The following is an 18949-nucleotide window of genomic DNA, read 5'->3' as shown; positions in this document are numbered from 1 at the left end:
GGCCTGTGCCCCGCAGAGATGCCGGGAGCCGGGAGCGGGGAGCCGGGAGCTAGGAGGGGGGAGCCGGGAGCGGGGAGCTGGGAGGAGGGAGTTGGGAGGGGGGAGCCGGGAGGGGGGAGCCGGGAGGGGGGAGCCGGGAGGGGGGAAGCAGGGAGCCGGGCTGCATTGAGCTCCGCGGCCGGTGGCTGGTGTGGGGCGGCCCCTCCTGGGCCTCGGCCGGGGCTGCGCTGTGTGTGGGTTGGGTGTTGAGCAGACGCTCCTGCCCGCACATGTCTCCTCCTTCTAGGGGCTGCCTTTGGGGGCGTCAGGCAGAGGGCGAGGGGCGGCCCTCGGCGGTGGGCACAGGGTGCCGTGCGCAGAGACGTCGCGGAGGTTGTAGGTTGGAGACCGGCATCATCTTATTAACCGGTGAATAAGTTTAATTTAAAAACTCAATGGCAAAAGCATCCGAACTCTCCCCCACCCGCCGCCACCTGGGGTGCCCCTTAGCCAGGCGCCTCCTGGGAGGAGTCCGTGGTCCCCGCCCGGCCTGGTCCCTGCACAGCGGCCACCGGGCAGGAGCCGGGCAGGTGGGGCCTCTGGGCCCCCGAGGGGTGCTGGGGGCGTGCAGGGCACCCTCCGGCCACAGCTTCCCCAGGAGGATGACAGGGTGGGCCCTGGCTGCTGTGTGGCACGGCCCCTCCCACAGCCTCCCACCCAGGGCAGGGGCAGAAAGCGGGGACTCGGGGAGGGGGAGACAGTCTGAGGACCAGGCAGACGGCAGGTCACGGGGTGTCCGAGGTGGGGTCTTGGCTGCCACATACTTTTTACACTCACTCACACTCACACACACTCACACAGACACACATAGACAGACACAGACACACAGACAGACACACACACACACATAGACACACACACTCACACACAGAGACACACACATGCAGACACACAGTCATACACACACAGACACAGAGACACACACATAGACACAGATACACACATAGACACACTCACACACACACACACAGACACACACACACGTAGACACAGATACACACATAGACACACTCACACACACACAGACACACACAAACATAGACACAGATACACACATAGACACACACACACACACACACACAGAAGAGAACGAGGTTCAGAGGTGAGAAGCCATCTTGCCAAAACCACAGGAAGAGTGCCCGCCCTTGGAGCTTCCCTGGTCTGGGAGGGTCTCAGGGGCAGAGCGGGTGCTGGGCCGGGCCTGAGGCCACGGGGGTGGGGACTGTGCCCGCAGCACGCAGAGCTGGCCCCAGGCGCTCCAGAAAGTGGTCGGATCCCCTGGGTCTGTCCGGGAGGAAACGCCGAGCATCGTGGTTCAGGGGCCTGTTCGGGCTCCTCGGGGCCACTCCGCCGTGTCCCAGGGCCCCGTGGGGGTGGGACACGGGGTGCAGAGTCAGCGGGAGGTGGCCCAGGAAATTGGGGTAGAGTCCACCGGCGGGGGGAGGGCAGGGTCTCGGGGGAGGGGGCTCCCTCCCTACAGCCCTGGCCCTGGGCCTCGTCCATCAGAACTCTCCTGGGTTCCCAGGGCGGCAGGAGCTGGCCGAGCCCCCCGCCCCCCCCCCCCCCGGCAGAAAGTCCCTCACGGCACTGAAGTGGAACCCCTCCAGGGTCCGTGTCGGGCGGGGGGGGCGGGCAGTGGCAAAGGGTTGAAGGTATAAGGAGAGGTCAGGGCACCGTCTGGCCACCACATGAGGGGCCGGATGGCAGGACAGACAACACAGGTGGACCCGCAGGACAGGCCTCAGGCCCACAGCCCCACCCCCGAGCGAACCTGAGCCTGGGGCCCACAAAGAGCACTCGGGAAGAAACGAGTCTGGGACGGGGCCACCACGGGGCAGGCATCAGGGGTGATCAGCAGTTTCCTGCGTGTTCATCTTAATCTGTGCCTGAAGGGAGCCCGTCCTGGGGCTGGGAGACCCGGAGGCTGGGGGACCTGGGGCTGGGGGATCTGGGGTGGGGGGACCTGGGGCTGGGGGACCTGAGCGGGGAGGGGACCTGGGGCTGGGGGATCTGGGGTGGGGGGACCTGGGGCTGGGGGACCTGGGCGGGGGGGGGGGACGTCTGGGAGACCTGGGGCTGGGGGATCTGGGGCTGGGGGACCTGGGGCTGAGGGACCTGGGGTGGGGGGTGCTGGGGGACCTGGGGATGGTGGATCTGGGGTGGGGGGACCTGGGGCTGGGAGACCTGGGAAGGGGGGGCTGGGAGCTGGGAGACCTGGGGCTGGGGGACCTGGGGCTGGGAGACCTGAGGCTGGGGAACCGGGTGGGTGGGGGACTTGGGTCTGGGGGACCTGGGGGCTGGAGGACCTGGGGCTGGCGGACCTGGGGCTGGGAGACCTGGGGCTGGGGGGCCTGGGGGGGGTGGGAAGGCTGGGAGACCTGAGGCTGGGGAACCGGGTGGCTGGGGGACCTGGGGCTGGAGGACCTGGGGCTGGAGGACCTGGGGGCCGGAGGACCTGGGGCTGGAGGACCTGGGGCTGGAGGACCTGGGGCTGGGGGACCTGGGGCTGGAGGACCTGGGGCTGGGGGACCCGGTGGCTGGGGGACCTGGGGCTGGAGGACCTGGGGGTGGGAGACCCGGAGGCTGGGGGACCTGGGGCTGGGGGATCTGGGGTGGGGGGACCTGGGGCTGGGGGACCTGGGCGGGGGGGGGATCTGGGAGACCTGGGGCTGGGGGACCTGGGTCTGGGAGACCTGGGGCTTGGGGACCTGGGGCTGGGGGATCTGGGGTGGGGAGACCTGGGGCTGGGAGACCTGGGGCTGGGGGACCTGGGGCTGGGAGACCTGGGGCTGCGGGATCTGGGAAGGGGGGCGGGGATCTGGGAGACCTGGGGCTGGGGGACCTGGGGCTGGGGGTCCTGGGGCTGAGAGATCTGAAGCTGGGGAACCCGGTGGCTGGGGGACCTGGGGGCTGGGGGACCTGGGGGCTTGAGGACCTGGGGCTGGGGGACCTGGGGGCCGGAGGACCTGGGGCTGGAGGACCTGGGGCTGGAGGACCTGGGGCTGGGGGACCTGGGGCTGGAGGACCTGGGGCTGGGGACCCGGTGGCTGGGGAACCGGGGGCTGGAGGACCTGGGGCTGGAGGACCTGGGACAGTGAGCCGGGGCCTGTGGACCAGGGACAGGAGCCGGGGCGGTTTCTCCTTTGCTGAGTCACCGTTGCTGGAATTCCGCAGGGAGGGGAGGGAGGGCGGCGGATCCACCCTCCGCGTGTCCAGGGGGCGATACTTTATCTCTGGCCTCCCTGAGGCCGGCCTGGGCTCCTGGGATCTCTGGGGCTTGACGTGGCGCCAGCCATGGGGACAGGAGGGACAGGCAGGCGTGGGGGCAGGGCCGGGAGGACAGAGGGGTGGGTGTCGGGTCCTCACCCTCCTCTTCCTGGCTGCCCACCTCAGTCAGGAGGGGCCTCCCCGTGGGACAGCCGGCAGCCCCCACACTTGGACGGCGGGCGGTGGGCGAGAGCATCAGAGGTTTCCTCTCGTCTCCCAGGCTTCCTGTGCCAAACCCACTTCCACCTGCGCCGGCCGCTCAGCCCCAGGAAGCCGCACCTGAGCCGGCAGTCGCCCTGGCCGGGCACACCCAGTGGTGCCACGCGCCCCGCTGGGAGCAGGGGGGCACCCTGCCCCCACCCGGACAAGGGCAGCGTGTGGGCGCCCGTCCCTCTCGGCCCTTCCTCCCCTCCTCCGTGTTGTGAGTGGACACAGCCCCGTCCCTCCTGCCCTCGCGGGCACTGCCCAGGGTGGGTGCCCCCCCACACCTGCGGCCACGCAGACTCAGAGCCACACACGCCCCCCCCCACCGCCAGCAGCACGCCCCACTCCTGACTATGAGCCCGCCCGCCCGCCGCCCGCTGCCCACTGTCCCAAGGGTGGGGGCTGCCTGTCAGGGGAACCGTCTCACGTCTGCCACCCGCACACAGTTCCCTCGCTGGAATCGGATTTGGATAGAAACACAAAAGACCCTCCCGCTGCCCTGAGATCCTGCCTCCCCTCCCCTCCCCTCCCCCTCTGCTCTCCCTTCCCCCTCCCCCTCCCCTCCCCCCCTCACCTCTCTGGCCACTGCTCAGGGCTTGGGGACCTGGGGTTGCGGGGGGAGGCTGGGAGACCTGAGGCTGGGGAACCCGGTGGCTGGGGCACCCGGGGGCTGGGGGACCTGGGGCTGGGGGACCTGGGACAGTGAGCCGGAGCCTGTGGACCAGAGACAGGAGCCGGGGGCGGGTGGCAGATGTGAGGGAGCCCCGGCTCACTGTCCCAGGTCCCCCAGCCCCAGGTCCTCCAGCCCCCGGGTCCCCCAGCCTCCCCCCCCCCAACCCCAGGTTCTCTAGCGGGCGCCTGGCCTGGGTGTCTGGCCCGCGGGGCCCTGGTGCCCCCCTTGCCTCGGGGCCCTGGTGCCCCCCTTGCCTCGGGGCCCTGCTCTAGGGGGGCGACAGGCGACAGTGGAACGCATTGCAAAGGTCACTGCAAACCACAGTCCCGCAAGTTAATGAGACACGGCCTGGCCGTGCCCGGGAGGCTAATGTGATTTAAAGGAAATGTATAAAAGCCAAATGCCAGCACATTTCTAAATTCTCCTGAGTACACATCTGAGCGTGTCTGCTGCCAGGAGAGGGCCAGGGTGGGTCTGGGACTCGAAGGATGTTTTCGCGCCTCCCTGGGGTGGCCACGGCGGACTGTCACATGCGCAGCTCAATGCCGATGACGGTGCACGTGTGGGGGGGGGGGGTCTTCCTTCTAGAAGGTTCCTCAGCTGGGCCGTGGGAGCAGGACCCGGGTCCCAGGCATGAGCAGCCTCTTACAGGGACGTGCCAGTGACGGGTCAGGGACGAGGCGTTCCTGCCAGGTGAAGGCACTGGACTCCTGGTGAGCGGAACGTGGTTCCTGGAACCTCGACAGCGAGGTGCTGAGTCCCCTGCTCGGCGCCTTTTATGGGACAGAGGCCCCGGGTTTGGGTGGAACTGGCTGAGGCCCAGCCACCGCTCCCCTGCTCCCCGGTGACGGCGACGGCGTGGAGGACGAGGGGGCGGTTTGCTCCGAGGGCTGGTTAATGCGCCCTAATTTTCATGTGTGAGTGTGTGTGTGTGTGTGTGTGTGTGTGTGTGAGAGTGTGTGTGTGTTTGTGTGAGTGTGTGTGTGAGAGTGTGTGTGAGTGTGTGTGTGAGTGTGTGTGTGAGTGTGTGTGTGTGAGTGTGTGTGTGAGAGTGTGTGTGAGTATGAGTGTGTGTGAGTGTGTGTGTAAGTGTGTGTGAGAGTGTGTGTGTGTGAGTGTGTGTGTGTGAGTGTGTGTGTGAGTGTGTGTGAGTGTGTGTGTGTGAGTGTGTGTGTGAGTGTGTGTGTGTGAGTGTGTGAGAGTGTGTGTGAGAGTGTGAGTGTGTGTGAGTGTGTGTGTGTGTGTGTGAGTGTGTGTGTGTGAGTGTTTGAGTGTGAGAGTGTTTGTGTGAATGTGAGTGTGTGTGTGAGAGTGTGTTTGTGAGTGTGTGTGTTAGTATGTGTGTGAGTGTGTGTGTGTGAATGTGAGTGTGTGTGTGAGTGTGTGTGTGTGTTTGTGAGTGTGTGTGTTAGTGTGTGAGTGTGAGAGTGTGTGTGAGAGTGTGTATATGTGTGTGAGTGTATGTGAGTATATGTGTGTGTATGTGTGTGAGTGTGTGTGTATGTGTGTGTGTGTGTATGTGTGTGAGTGTGTGTGAGTTGTGTGAGTGTGTGTGCGCACATGTGTGCTGCTGCCGTAACTGACATAGCTTCCCAGGCCCTCCTTCACAGGACAGTGCCTGTTTCGAATGCTGACCCTAAGGTGTTGATTCGATAGCCTCTCACATTTGCACATTTGCACACCGACCACCGAGAGGACACACTGCAGACCCGCCTGGCGGCCCGGGCTCCTCCCTGGGACGCGGTGACAGTCCTGCCTCCCAGGACCTGGTGCGGGCGAGGGGCAGCGCATGGAAAGGGCTTCGGCGCCCCCGGCACTGGCAAAGCTGCAGCGCCGCCCCCACAGTGCGGGCTGATGGGGAGACAGTGGAGGCGGACAGGACAGGACAGGACAGACTGACCCGCCCACCCGTGAGGACTAACCACTCGCCTTGGGAGCTGGTGTGCGTGAGCCGCGTGGTGGGCGAGCAGCAGCCAGTCCCCCGGCCCTGCTCCGGGGAGCGCCGGCGGGCTCCGCACCACAGCCAGTCTGGCTTTAGACTCTGCAGTTCTTGGGGAGTCACACACTGAGGACACAGACGTCCGAGTCGGTTGTCATTACACCAGGCGAGGAGTGATTCCCTCCAAAGGGGGACCGCACAGTGTCCAGCGAAGGCGTTGGTATCGATCGTGTGTCGCACGGTCATGGGGACACGGAAGCACGTGGCGAAGCGGTGCGTGGCAGGGCTGACGCCCAGGCCGCAGTCCCCACAGCGGGACGCCTTAGCGGCGTTGCCTCCGTTCGCACCCAGAGCCCCTCCGCTGGCCCGGTCAGCGCGACCTGAACGCCCCCTTTTGTGCCCAACGCCACGCGAGTCGGGGCCTGGGGCTGAGGGGGGCGCCGACACCTGCCTTTCGCATCGGTCACCGGGACCCCCCGTCGGCGGTGTCCGGGGGTCGTGCGGGTGTCATCAGAGTTTATGTCACATCGCCTCTGGCAATGCCCCCGATTTAAAAGGCAACACTTACCTCCACGCCCCTCCACCTGAGACGGCCGTGGCGGCAGGACGCACGGCGGGGCCGGGAGGCTGGGACGAAGGGGAGAGCTCCCTGAAGACGGCCTCCGGGCAGCGGGCAGCGTCGCGCTGACCACACGGTGGGCCAGCCAGCACATGCCCTGGGGCCGCTGCCCTCAGCCCTGTGTGGCCAGAGGGGGGGAGGGGAGGGCTCTGTGAGAGTTCTGGCCAGGACAGGAGGGCGGGGCCCAGTGTTTGCTGGGACAGGACCGAGCCGGCGGCTCAAGCCACGGCGGGTCTGAGGACAAACCTGGGGCCCATAAAGGTTTGGAGCAGGAGCGCCTTCTCTAGAGAAGCCAGTGCGGCTTCCTGGCACGCCTGGGCACCTCTGCCCGCTCTCACCGCCTTCTCTAGAGAAGCCAGTGCGGCTTCCTGGCACGCCTGGGCACCTCTGCCCGCTCTCACCGCCTCTCTCTGCTCTCTTGTTGCAGTTTCATACGGGGCTGATGGCTTTAGGGATTTTCACGCAATAATTTCCAATTCTTTCTCTCGTAAGTATACGCTCTGCTTCTGGGTAAACACGGACACGTGTGCTCATTTCAGGCTCCGCTCCCATAGCGTGGGTACTGTGTGTGTCTGTGTGTTTCCATCGCCTTCTGCATGCTTGTCAATGTGAGATCAACGCATGTTGACCGTTCAGCTCAGCAAACAGCTCCCATCCACAGCATAACCTCTACAGCCAAGTGCTTATTTATTTTCACATGTATTTGTATTGATTTATAGGTGTATTTATTTATTTTTAGATGTATTTGTGTTGATTTATAGATGTGTTTGTTTGTTTATTTTTAGATGTATTTGTGTTGATTTCAGAGAGGAAGAGAGAGAGAGAAACATCCACGATGAGAGAGAATCATGGATCAGCTGCCTCCTGCATGCCCCCCACTGAGGATGGAGCCCGCAACCCGGGCCTGTGCCCTGACCGGGATTCGAACCGGGACCTCCTGGTTCCTAGGTCGATGCCCAACCCCTGAGCCACGCCAGCCAAGCCACAGCGACATTTTAGATGTGACAGGTGCCATGGAGCGTCCCTCTGTAGTGACGTGGCGTGTGTGCCGGGGCACACGGACAGTGGCATGGACGGAATCGCCGCTCCCCCCCCCAGCCCGCTGGCAGTGCCGCTGCTAACGTGGGTGTCTCCTCTCCGCCGAGGAGATGAGGAAACGGCGGGCCGTCGGTCAACATCCACGGCCCGGCCTGTGTCCCGTCAGCCTTCCATGTCTGCGGGCAGGAGCGGGCACAGGCTGCCCGTCCGTTGCCCAGGGTTCACTCCAGAACTGAGAGGAGCCGCGGGGGGGGCCGCGGGGGGGCCGCCGCGGGGCCTCCTGATCTGAGCCGTCAGCAGCGGGTGCTGGCCGCCTCCCGGTCCCAGGCTCCAGGCTGAGCGGGCCCGTGCGTGCGGTCCGGAGGGCGTGTGGGGGGTGGAGAGCGCCCTGCGGGCGGAGAGCTGCGCGTTCCCAGTGAGTCAGGCGGCTGCCCCTGAGGGTGGCGGCTTCAGAGCCCGGCTCAGTCCGTCCTCTGGGGAGTCCGTCCGCGGGCACGGGGCGACTCTGAGGTGGCCGCTGTCGCACACGGGCGGCGGGGTTCCCGTTGTCAGAAACCGTGAGGGCCCTACAGGACCCATCACGTCGAGCCCTGCTCTCGCCGCCCGGCTGGCTGCCCTCCCTGTTCACCAGGGTCCGGAGAGCGCGCTCTTCCGAAGGCTCCTTAGGTTCAGCTTTCCAGCGCCAGCCTGACGTTTACTTCTGCGGGTGTACACGCGTGTATGTAGGTAAATGTTCACATATGTGTGTACCTGTGTGTGTGTGTACTGCTATGACTGTAAGGCAGGAAGTACTGGGACAGGGTTGTACACGCGTGTATGTAGGTAAATGTCCACGTATGTGTGTACCTGTGTGTGTGTGTACTGCTATGACTGTAAGGCAGGAAGTACTGGGACAGGGTTGTACACGCGTGTATGTAGGTAAATGTCCACGTATGTGTGTACCTGTGTGTGTGTGTACTGCTATGACTGTAAGGCAGGAAGTACTGGGACAGGGTTGTACACGCGTGTATGTAGGTAAATGTCCACGTATGTGTGTACCTGTGTGTGTGTGTACTGCTATGACTGTAAGGCAGGAAGTACTGGGACAGGGTTGTACACGCGTGTATGTAGGTAAATGTCCACGTATGTGTGTACCTGTGTGTGTGTGTGCTGCTATGACTGTGTAAGGCAGGAAGTACTGGGACAGGGGTGTACACACATGTATGTAGGTAAATGTCCACGTATGTGTGTACCTGTGTGTGCGTGTGCTGCTATGACTGTGTAAGGCAGGAAGTACTGGGACAGGGGTGTACACACATGTATGTAGGTAAATGTCCACGTATGTGTGTACCTGTGTGTGCGTGTGCTGCTATGACTGTGTAAGGCAGGAAGTACTGGGACAGGGGTGTACACGCATGTATGTAGGTAAATGTTCACATATGTGTGTACCTGTGTGTGCGTGTGCTGCTATGACTGTGTAAGGCAGGAAGTACTGGGACAGGGGTGTACACGCATGTATGTAGGTAAATGTTCACGTATGTGTGTACCTGTGTGTGCATGTGCTGCTATGACTGTGTAAGGCAGGAAGTACTGGGACGGGTGTGCACGCATGTATGTAGGTAAATGTTCACATATGTGTGTACCTGTGTGTGCGTGTGCTGCTATGACTGTGTAAGGCAGGAAGTACTGGGACAGGGATGTACATGCGTGTATGTAGGTAAATGTTCACATATGTGTGTACCTGTGTGTGCGTGTGCTGCTATGACTGTGTAAGGCAGGAAGTACTGGGACAGAGCCAATGTGAGTTTTGAGGTGGACGGTCACACGCTTGAGATGTCGGGGGCCCAGGGGCACCTCGGAGTAAGATACCACGACCTCAGACACAGTCGTAGCTCGGGGCGTGCAGGCTCAGCAGGAGGGGGTCGAGGCCGGTCCTGTGGTGAAGACCCCGTGTGTAGGAAGTGCTCCCGGTCAGCGCTGGAGCTTCCGTGCGATAGGTGGGATGCGTGTTGATGCACTGCCGTCTACGTATTCACACGGATGGGCTCCCAGGTCCTCGTATTATCTCTCCTTCTCCCCCTCCCCCATGTGCCCAAATCCTAACTGTCCCCTTGGCCCAGTGGCCATTCAAGTCCCCGCCCAACAGCAACCAAACTGTTCTGGGCCAACAGCGCCACCTGGTGGCCACGGTGGGGAACTGTCCTCACTCCTCAGCGCCTCTTTTCTTCTGAAAAATTAAAAGCCTCTCCCGTGTCAGCCCCGGACCTTCTCCGTGCCGGTGTGTGTCCCTCGTCACCTGAGGAAAGGCGTGTCACACACTTGCGCTTTTCTCTCTCCCGGACTTTATCCCATGGAAAGGCCTGACACAGTAAGTAGGGCTCACAACACCCCTAATCACACATCTTTCCAACGGAAAGAAGCCACCGACACTTCGAATGGTGTGCGTTATCATACGTGGTGTCATGCACCTTTAAAACGCTTAGCACGTCTCACACCCCCGTCGGGACGCCCCGTCGGCAGCGTCGGGGATCGTGCCGTTAGCATCCGAGTTTCGCGTCGCGTCGCGCGTCGCCGTGTCTGCAGCAGCTCGGACGCGCCTGCGTGTCGCCTCCTGCACATCGTCACTGACTGGCCCTCGTCCCACACCCCCCCCATGGGCCCACTCTGCGGGAGGTCCACCGGCCAGTCGCGCTGCGTCAGGAGAGTTTCTGTCCCCACTGGTTTTTTCATTCGAACCGGAGCGTGGTGAGCCCCCAGGCCTGGACGCCTCCTGGGCGGACGACGTCGGAATCGCTTTCTGATGGAAGCGTGTGTGGCCTTGGCTCACGCGGAGAGAGCCCTCCGTCCAGTCCCCACAGTCACGGTCCCTCCTCCTTCGCCACAGAGGCCGATGCTGTCTGCGTTTCCCCCGGAGCCCAGGCGGGGCGGGTCCAGGGCCCTGTCCCTGTCCCTGTCTCTGTCCCTGTCCTGTGGGCGGGGCCTCTTCTGGCTCTGAAGCCCCCCTCCCCCGGCCTCAGGCTGGTGGGGGACGGGCTGGCCTGTTAAGCCTGCTGTTTGTTTTGGTCCTGTTACAGCTCAGACCGTGTGTCCCACGGCATAGTCATGAGAAGGGCCCGCCCCCGCCCGCCGAACCACTGGTCCCCTGGCTTGAACCTCTGGGGGTGAGGGTGGCATCCCTGCTTGCTTCCCCTCACGCTGTCCTCGCCCCTCCCGCCCTACAGTGTCCCTGCTCCGGGCGCCCATCAGAGCGTGGGCTCCCGGGACCAGGCACGTGTCAGCCGGCTCTCTCTGGGGCATGGCCAGCCCACGCGTCTACCCTCTCAGGAGAGCATCTTTACCTTTTTAACTTTTTCTAAATGGGGGACTCCCGCCCTGGCTGGTGTGGCTCAATGGGTAGAGCTTCAGACTGTGGAGTGAAGGGTCCCGGGTTCGATTCCAGTCAAGGGCACATGCCCAAGTTGTGGGTTTGATCCCCCAATAGGGGGTGTGCAGGAGGCAGCCAATCAATGATTCTTCCTCATCATTGATGTTTCTATCTCTCTCTTCCTGTTTGAAATCAATAAAAATATATTTTAAAAATAAATAAAAATAAATGGGGGGACTCCCCTGTGCCAGCCAGTGGCCCCCAGCGCCAGGCCCAGGTCACCTGCGGGTCTGTGCCCGGCGGGCCGGGCTCCGCGCCCTGGACGCGGCTTGGCCATGGGGCACCACACCGTGACTTTCCTCTCTCCGGGGCCCCACAAGACTTAGTGCAGGGGAGCGGCGAGCAGCGAAGACTCGTCCCTCAGACCCGGTCTCCAGGGGTGACCTCTGACTCATCCCGGGCTCACCTCTGACCTGGTCTCCAGGTCGCCTTTGCTCAGACTCCTCAGAGTGCTCCCAGCAGCCCTGGCGTGGCTCCTTGGCTATAACGCCCCCAGAGCCAAAGCCCCACCCAGTCTCTCTCCCGCTGCTTCCAGCCTGGACTTTTCAGCGAGCCGACAGCAGCCCCCGTGTCCCGCTTCTGTCCCTGTGATTTCTGCTTCTCAGTGAGTCCCTGCAGCCCAGCGTGGCTCACCCCTCTCCTGTAACTAACTCCTCTCCTGTAACTAACCCCTCTCCTGTAACTAACTCCTCTCCTGTAACTAACTCCTCTCCTGTAACTAACACCTCTCCTGTAACTAACCCCTCTCCTGTAACTCCTCTCCTGTAACTAACCCCTCTCCTGTAACTAACCCCTCTCCTGTAACCCCTCTCCTGTAACCCCTCTCCTGTAACTAACTCCTCGCCTGTAACTAACTCCTCTCCTGTAACTAACTCCTCTCCTGTAACTAACTCCTCTCCTGTAACTAACTCCTCTCCTGTAACTAACTCCTCTCCTGTAACTAACCCCTCTCCTGTAACTAACTCCTCTCCTGTAACTAACTCCTCTCCTGTAACCCCTCTCCTGTAACTAACTCCTCTCCTGTAACCCCTCTCCTGTAACTAACCCCTCTCCTGTAACTCCTCTCCTGTAACTAACCCCTCTCCTGTAACTCCTGTCCTGTAACTAACCCCTCTCCTGTAACTAACCCCTCTCCTGTAACTAACCCCTCTCCTGTAACTCCTCTCCTGTAACTAACTCCTGTCCTGTAACTAACTCCTCTCCTGTAACTAACCCCTCTCCTGTAACTAACTCCTCTCCTGTAACTAACTCCTCTCCTGTAACTCCTCTCCTGTAACTAACCCCTCTCCTGTAACTAACTCCTCTCCTGTAACTAACCCCTCTCCTGTAACTAACCCCTCTCCTGTAACTAACTCCTCTCCTGTAACTAACCCCTCTCCTGTAACTAACCCCTCTCCTGTAACTAACTCCTCTCCTGTAACTAACCCCTCTCCTGTAACTAACTCCTCTCCTGTAACTCCTCTCCTGTAACTAACTCCTCTCCTGTAACTAACTCCTCTCCTATAACTAACTCCTCTCCTATAACTAACTCCTCTCCTGTAACTCCTCTCCTGTAACTAACCCCTCTCCTGTAACTAACTCCTCTCCTGTAACTAACTCCTCTCCTGTAACTCCTCTCCTGTAACTCCTCTCCTATAACTAACTCCTCTCCTATAACTAACTCCTCTCCTGTAACTCCTCTCCTGTAACTAACTCCTCTCCTGTAACTCCTCTCCTGTAACTAACTCCTCTCCTATAACTAACTCCTCTCCTGTAACTCCTCTCCTGTAACTAACCCCTCTCCTGTAACTAACTCCTCTCCTGTAACTAACTCCTCTCCTATAACTAACTCCTCTCCTGTAACTAACCCCTCTCCTGTAACTAACTCCTCTCCTGTAACTCCTCTCCTGTAACTAACCCCTCTCCTGTAACTAACCCCTCTCCTGTAACTCCTCTCCTGTAACTAACTCCTCTCCTGTAACTAACTCCTCTCCTGTAACTCCTCTCCTGTAACTAACTCCTCTCCTGTAACTAACTCCTCTCCTGTAACTAACTCCTCTCCTGTAACTAACCCCTCTCCTGTAACTAACCCCTCTCCTGTAACTAACCCCTCTCCTGTAACTCCTCTCCTGTAACTAACCCCTCTCCTGTAACTCCTCTCCTGTAACTAACTCCTCTCCTGTAACTAACCCCTCTCCTGTAACTAACCCCTCTCCTGTAACTAACCCCTCTCCTGTAACTAACTCCTCTCCTGTAACTCCTCTCCTGTAACTAACTCCTCTCCTGTAACTAACCCCTCTCCTGTAACTAACCCCTCTCCTGTAACTCCTCTCCTGTAACTAACTCCTCTCCTGTAACTCCTCTCCTGTAACTAACCCCTCTCCTGTAACTAACCCCTCTCCTGTAACTAACCCCTCTCCTGTAACTCCTCTCCTGTAACTAACCCCTCTCCTGTAACTAACTCCTCTCCTGTAACTAACTCCTCTCCTGTAACTAACCCCTCTCCTGTAACTAACCCCTCTCCTGTAACTAACCCCTCTCCTGTAACTAACCCCTCTCCTGTAACTAACCCCTCTCCTGTAACTAACTCCTCTCCTGTAACTAACCCCTCTCCTGTAACTAACTCCTCTCCTGTAACTAACTCCTCTCCTGTAACTAACTCCTCTCCTGTAACTAACCCCTGTCCTGTAACTAACTCCTCTCCTGTAACTCCTCTCCTGTAACTAACCCCTCTCCTGTAACTAACCCCTCTCCTGTAACTCCTCTCCTGTAACTAACCCCTCTCCTGTAACTTCTCTCCTGTAACTAACCCCTCTCCTGTAACTAACTCCTCTCCTGTAACTAACTCCTCTCCTGTAACTAACTCCTCTCCTGTAACTCCTCTCCTGTAACTAACTCCTCTCCTATAACTAACTCCTCTCCTGTAACTAACCCCTCTCCTGTAACTAACCCCTCTCCTGTAACTAACCCCTCTCCTGTAACTAACTCCTCTCCTGTAACTAACTCCTCTCCTGTAACTAACTCCTCTCCTATAACTAACCCCTCTCCTGTAACTAACTCCTCTCCTGTAACTAACTCCTCTCCTGTAACTCCTCTCCTGTAACTAACCCCTCTCCTGTAACTAACCCCTCTCCTGTAACTAACCCCTCTCCTGTAACTAACCCCTCTCCTGTAACTAACCCCTCTCCTGTAACTAACTCCTCTCCTGTAACTAACCCCTCTCCTGTAACTAACCCCTCTCCTGTAACTAACCCCTCTCCTGTAACTAACCCCTCTCCTGTAACTAACCCCTCTCCTGTAACTAATTCCTCTCCTGTAACTAACCCCTCTCCTGTAACTAACCCCTCTCCTGTAACTAACCCCTCTCCTGTAACTAACTCCTCTCCTGTAACTAACACCTCTCCTGTAACTAACACCTCTCCTGTAACTAACCCCTCTCCTGTAACTAACCCCTCTCCTGTAACTAACCCCTCTCCTGTAACTAACCCCTCTCCTGTAACTAACTCCTCTCCTGTAACTAACCCCTCTCCTGTAACTAACCCCTCTCCTGTAACTCCTCTCCTGTAACACCTCTCCTGTAACTAACCCCTCTCCTGTAACTAACCCCTCTCCTGTAACTAACCCCTCTCCTGTAACTAACTCCTCTCCTGTAACTAACTCCTCTCCTGTAACTAACTCCTCTCCTGTAACTAACTCCTGTCCTGTAACTAACCCCTCTCCTGTAACTAACCCCTCTCCTGTAACCCCTCTCCTGTAACTAACTCCTCTCCTGTAACTAACTCCTCTCCTGTAACTAACTCCTGTCCTGTAACTAACCCCTCTCCTGTAACTAACTCCTCTCCTGTAACTTCTAGGGCCAATCAGGGCCCTGCCTACGCTCGCCTGTGGCCTCCCCTGTCCTGGCCCCCTCTTAGTGTCACGGTCCCGGGCTGTAAGGAATGTGCTCTCAGTCACCGAACAAAGAAGGGACTCAGAGCCACCCTGCCCTCCTGCCGCCTGCACCTCACAGCACCCCCAACAGCACGAGCCACGGGGCGGCCACGGCCGCAGGGACGCCTGTCCACCTGAGTGACCAGAGCAAGTGGCGTTCTGGCCGGTGCTGCCCGCCACCTGCTGGCGGGGCCGCTGGGAAAGCGAATCAGTTCTTCTGAAGGGAGGCCTCTAAAGGCAGGAGACGGAGCCGAGTGGAGGAACATGGGGGGGGACCAGCGTCCGTGGCCCGGTTCCCAGCCTCCCAGCCCCGGAGCCCTGGGCCCCGCCCCACACGGCCGCGGGCCTCAGCGCCGCCTCGGAGAACTGGCCGCGCCAGCGCTCCTCCGCTCCTGTGCTCCGCGGCCCAGCCTCGCGGGAGAGCCGCCAGGGGGTGGTTAGGCGTCACCCAGGTGGCGGAGTTCCGAGGCCTGAGCTTTACATCCTGTTCCTGGTGCAGACGCCGTGGGCCGTGGGCCGTGGGCTGTGGGCCGTGGGCTGAGTCCCCTTCCACCGGGAAAGGTCCCGGCAGCACTGAGGCGGGGAAAGCGGGAGGCCAAGGGCAGCAGCACCCACCGGGCCTCCGCACACGGCTCCCCAGCCTGTCTGCTGTCCTTGCTGCCTGGCCTGCTGGGACGTGGCCCCTGCATGGGGGGGGGGGGCGGGGGGCGAGGAGGGGGGGACGCAGGCCCTTCTGAGCTCTGGGCTCTGGAATCCCGTCGAAGCCCTTCAGAGACGCCCGCCTGCAGAGGGCCTGAAGGGAGAGCCACCCCCGCTCCTGGTCTCCGGGTCCGTGTGGCCGTGAGCCGGGGTCCACGTTGCACTCGCTTACTGTCCGTCAGTCTGCTCTCCAAGGAGCCCCGGGGAGCCCTTGGCGGGGCAGCGGTCAGGAGGGACTCTGCCAGGCGAGGTCCCAGCCCCGGGCCCTGACGCCGGGTGGTGGTCGCCCTCACCTTCTGGGTGGGGCCCCTGGCGGGGAGGGCGCAGGCTCCCCCAGAGGCACCACGCTGTCCTGCGACCCGGGGACCCTAACCTGCTTAGAGCGAGGGCCCTGCCTTCACCGAGTAACATAACCTTCATTTCACCTTGGCGGACGGCCACCGGGACCTGTGGAGGGGCAGGCGGGGGAGGGGGGGGGCGTTGTTCCCGCCATCCCTGGTAGCAGCCGCTGGGCGCCCGCGTGGGGGGCGCCGGGCCCCGTGGGGCGCCGACCCCGCCCTGCCGCGGTGCCGCCTGCCTGTGCCTGCGGTGACAGAGGCCTGTGTTGTGTCTTGCAGCCGGTCATGTGAAAGTAGAGGCTCAGAGTGATGAAGAGCGTGGGCGTGCCTGTGACATGAATGGGGAGGCGTGTGCCCAGGACTTGCGCGTGCTGGGCGCCGCGGGCGAGGACCTGAATGGCTCCCACGGCGGCCCGGGCGGCAGAGCGCTGTCAGGCGCTGGCGGCATCCGGCTCCCTAACGGCAAGCTGAAGTGCGATGTCTGTGGGATCGTGTGCATCGGCCCCAATGTGCTCATGGTGCACAAGAGAAGCCACACGGGTAAGGCCTGGCGCGTCCTCCAGGGCCCGGGGGGGCGGGCGGCGGGCGGCCCTGTCCCCGCCACCGTCCCTGGAGAGCACGTCCTTCCCCTCCCCCCGGGGCTGCAGGGAAAGGGCTTCCCTCGGGCCATTTGACCCCAGAAACCAGAACCCGAACCCGAGACCGGAAGGCCGGCAGCCGCGGGGCCGGGCGTGTCCGGGGCGCGCCCTCTCCGTGGGGGCGGTGGGTGCTGTGAGGGTCACGTGCCAGGGAAACCCCAAAGCCTCCGCCTCAGGCAGCGTCAGGGCTGGGTGTGCGGAACCCCGGCCGAGCGGTGGCTCCCAGAGGGCAGTCCTCCCCCGCCCCCCCCCCCGGTCAACGGCTCCCCCCCCTCCTCCCGCGGTCAGTGGCTCCCCCCTCGGAATCAGTGCTGCTGGGGGCTCGGGGGTCCGAACAGGGGCTGGAGGGTGAGCGCCCCAAACGGAGGCCGGGCAGGCCAGTGTCCGCTGCTCACCCGGGGCAGGGGAGGGCGAGTCCCCGCTGGCGGCCCCCTCCCTGTGCCCAGCCTCGGCCTGGGGACCCGCCCGTCACCTGCTCCTCCCTCCGCTGTCCAGTCCCCACTAATGGGGTGCTTTCGCCTGTGCGTGCCTCCCCGTCTCTTGAACAGAAACGCCGCCCTCCCCCATAAACGTGGGAATGGCAGTTCATGTGCCCGCCCCGTGGCCACGGGCGCCCCGAGTCCGCGCAGCCCGGGGCTGGCACAGCAGGTCGTCACGGAGCGGCGTCAGCGCCCAGCCCGGGGGAGGGACAGGCCACGAGGAGAAACGTGCCGTGGAGACAGGGCGGGTGCCCCGGTGTCCCGGGGGGGAGGCGGCCTCGTGCGGGTCCCCGGGGCAGGGACACGGAAGAGGAGCCGGAACCCCGGGCCCGGGCGCCGGCGGGAGAGGCGGGTCTTGGCGGCTGTGACGTCCAGGTTTGAGTCACAGTGATGTCTCCCGTGGGTCGCGCATCTGGGGAAAGTTTATTTAAAGAAGCGTTCGTTTTCGGTAAAAGCGCAGGTTTTAAAAGTGAGCAAACTTGGATTTCCCGACGGGCCCCGGCTCCTGACGTCCCCGGGGAGGCCGGCTGTGGGTGACGCCCGCTGGATGGCTGCCAGGCCCCCCCCCCCCCCGCCCCAGGTGATGAGTAATGAGGTGCAGGGGAGGGACAATGGTTACTGTGATGGATCAGGACCCCCCCCATGCAGAAGTCACCCCCCCCAGCTGAGTGACGTCCCTGCTGGTTCCTGTAGGGCCTGACTCCCCCCGCACAGCCTCCTAAATCCGTGGTCGGCAAACTGCGGCTCGCGAGCCACATGCGGCTCTTTGGCCCCTGGAGTGTGGCTCTTCCACAAAATACCACGGCCTGGGCGAGTCTATGTTGAAGAAGTGGCGTTCGAAGAAGTTTAAGTTTAAAAAATCTGACTCTCCAAAGAAATGTCCATCGTCGTCCTGTGGATATTTGGCTCTGTGGACGAATGGGTTTGCCGACCACTGCCCGAAATGAATGCTGGACACGCGGTCAGTCCTGGCACCCTGAGCTGCCCCATACCGGCGCCCGCCCGGTGCAGGGAATGGCGTTCCCGGGAGAAGCCTGTGAGGAGGCGGGCGCGGCCCTGGCTGCCGGCTGCCCGCTTCTCCCCAAGGCGGCAGCCCCGGGCCGAGGCCACCCCACGCCCAGTCCCTCGCTCAGGACCAGGGACTGTCTCCCCAGGGCCTCCCAGGCAGACTCGCAGGGGCCGCGGGACAGGGAGGGACGTGGCCGCGTGGGGTGACCCCGCCGGCCCGCACAGAGGCGTCCGTGCACGGGGTCTGAGTGGAACGTGCGGAAAAGGCCCCCATTCTCCCCACCGGCCCCGCTCCGAGGTCCGAGTCTCCTTCCCCCTTTGAGAGCCGGGCGCTCGGGGCAATGGGCACCGGCCCTTCCCCCAGGGGCCTCGGTGCAGCCAGGCCCCCCCCGCCCCGCCCCACCCCCCAGCAGGCGCACAGGCAGCTGCTCCGGCTCTCCCACGTGGGTCTAGGTGCCCGTCCGAGGGTTTATGGAGACCCACACTTTACCGCCTGGTGGGGTAGCTCCGTTTCTTTTCTTTTTTATTTTTCCAAAGAAAAGTGGGCAGAGACCCTGTGACGAGTTTCAGAGGCTCCCCCCGCCCCCCCAAGATTTTTTATTGATTTTTAGAGAGCGAGGAAGGGAGAGGGAGCGAGGATCACCGACGTTTCCCAAGCCGCTGCCTCCTCCACGCCCCCCACCGGGGACTGAGCCC

The 18949-nt window shown here is 61.9% G+C and overlaps 1 protein-coding gene across 1 annotated transcript in view; it reads left to right on the top strand.

Moving 5' to 3' along the window:
- IKZF1 (IKAROS family zinc finger 1) overlaps nucleotides 1-18949 on the top strand; it is an 83821-nt gene that overhangs the window by 42558 nt on the left and 22314 nt on the right. Inside the window, exon 4 of the mRNA XM_080663873.1 lies at nucleotides 16408-16668. Within this exon, the coding sequence (XP_080519999.1) occupies nucleotides 16408-16668 (261 nt within the window). The remainder of the gene's footprint in view (nucleotides 1-16407; nucleotides 16669-18949) is intronic.

This window comes from Plecotus auritus (assembly GCF_963455305.1).
Source record: "Plecotus auritus genome assembly, chromosome: 4".
In the NCBI taxonomy this organism is placed as follows: Eukaryota; Metazoa; Chordata; class Mammalia; order Chiroptera; family Vespertilionidae; genus Plecotus; species Plecotus auritus.
Note: the sequence above shows the minus strand (reverse complement) of the source record. Positions and strands in the feature narration are given on the sequence as shown.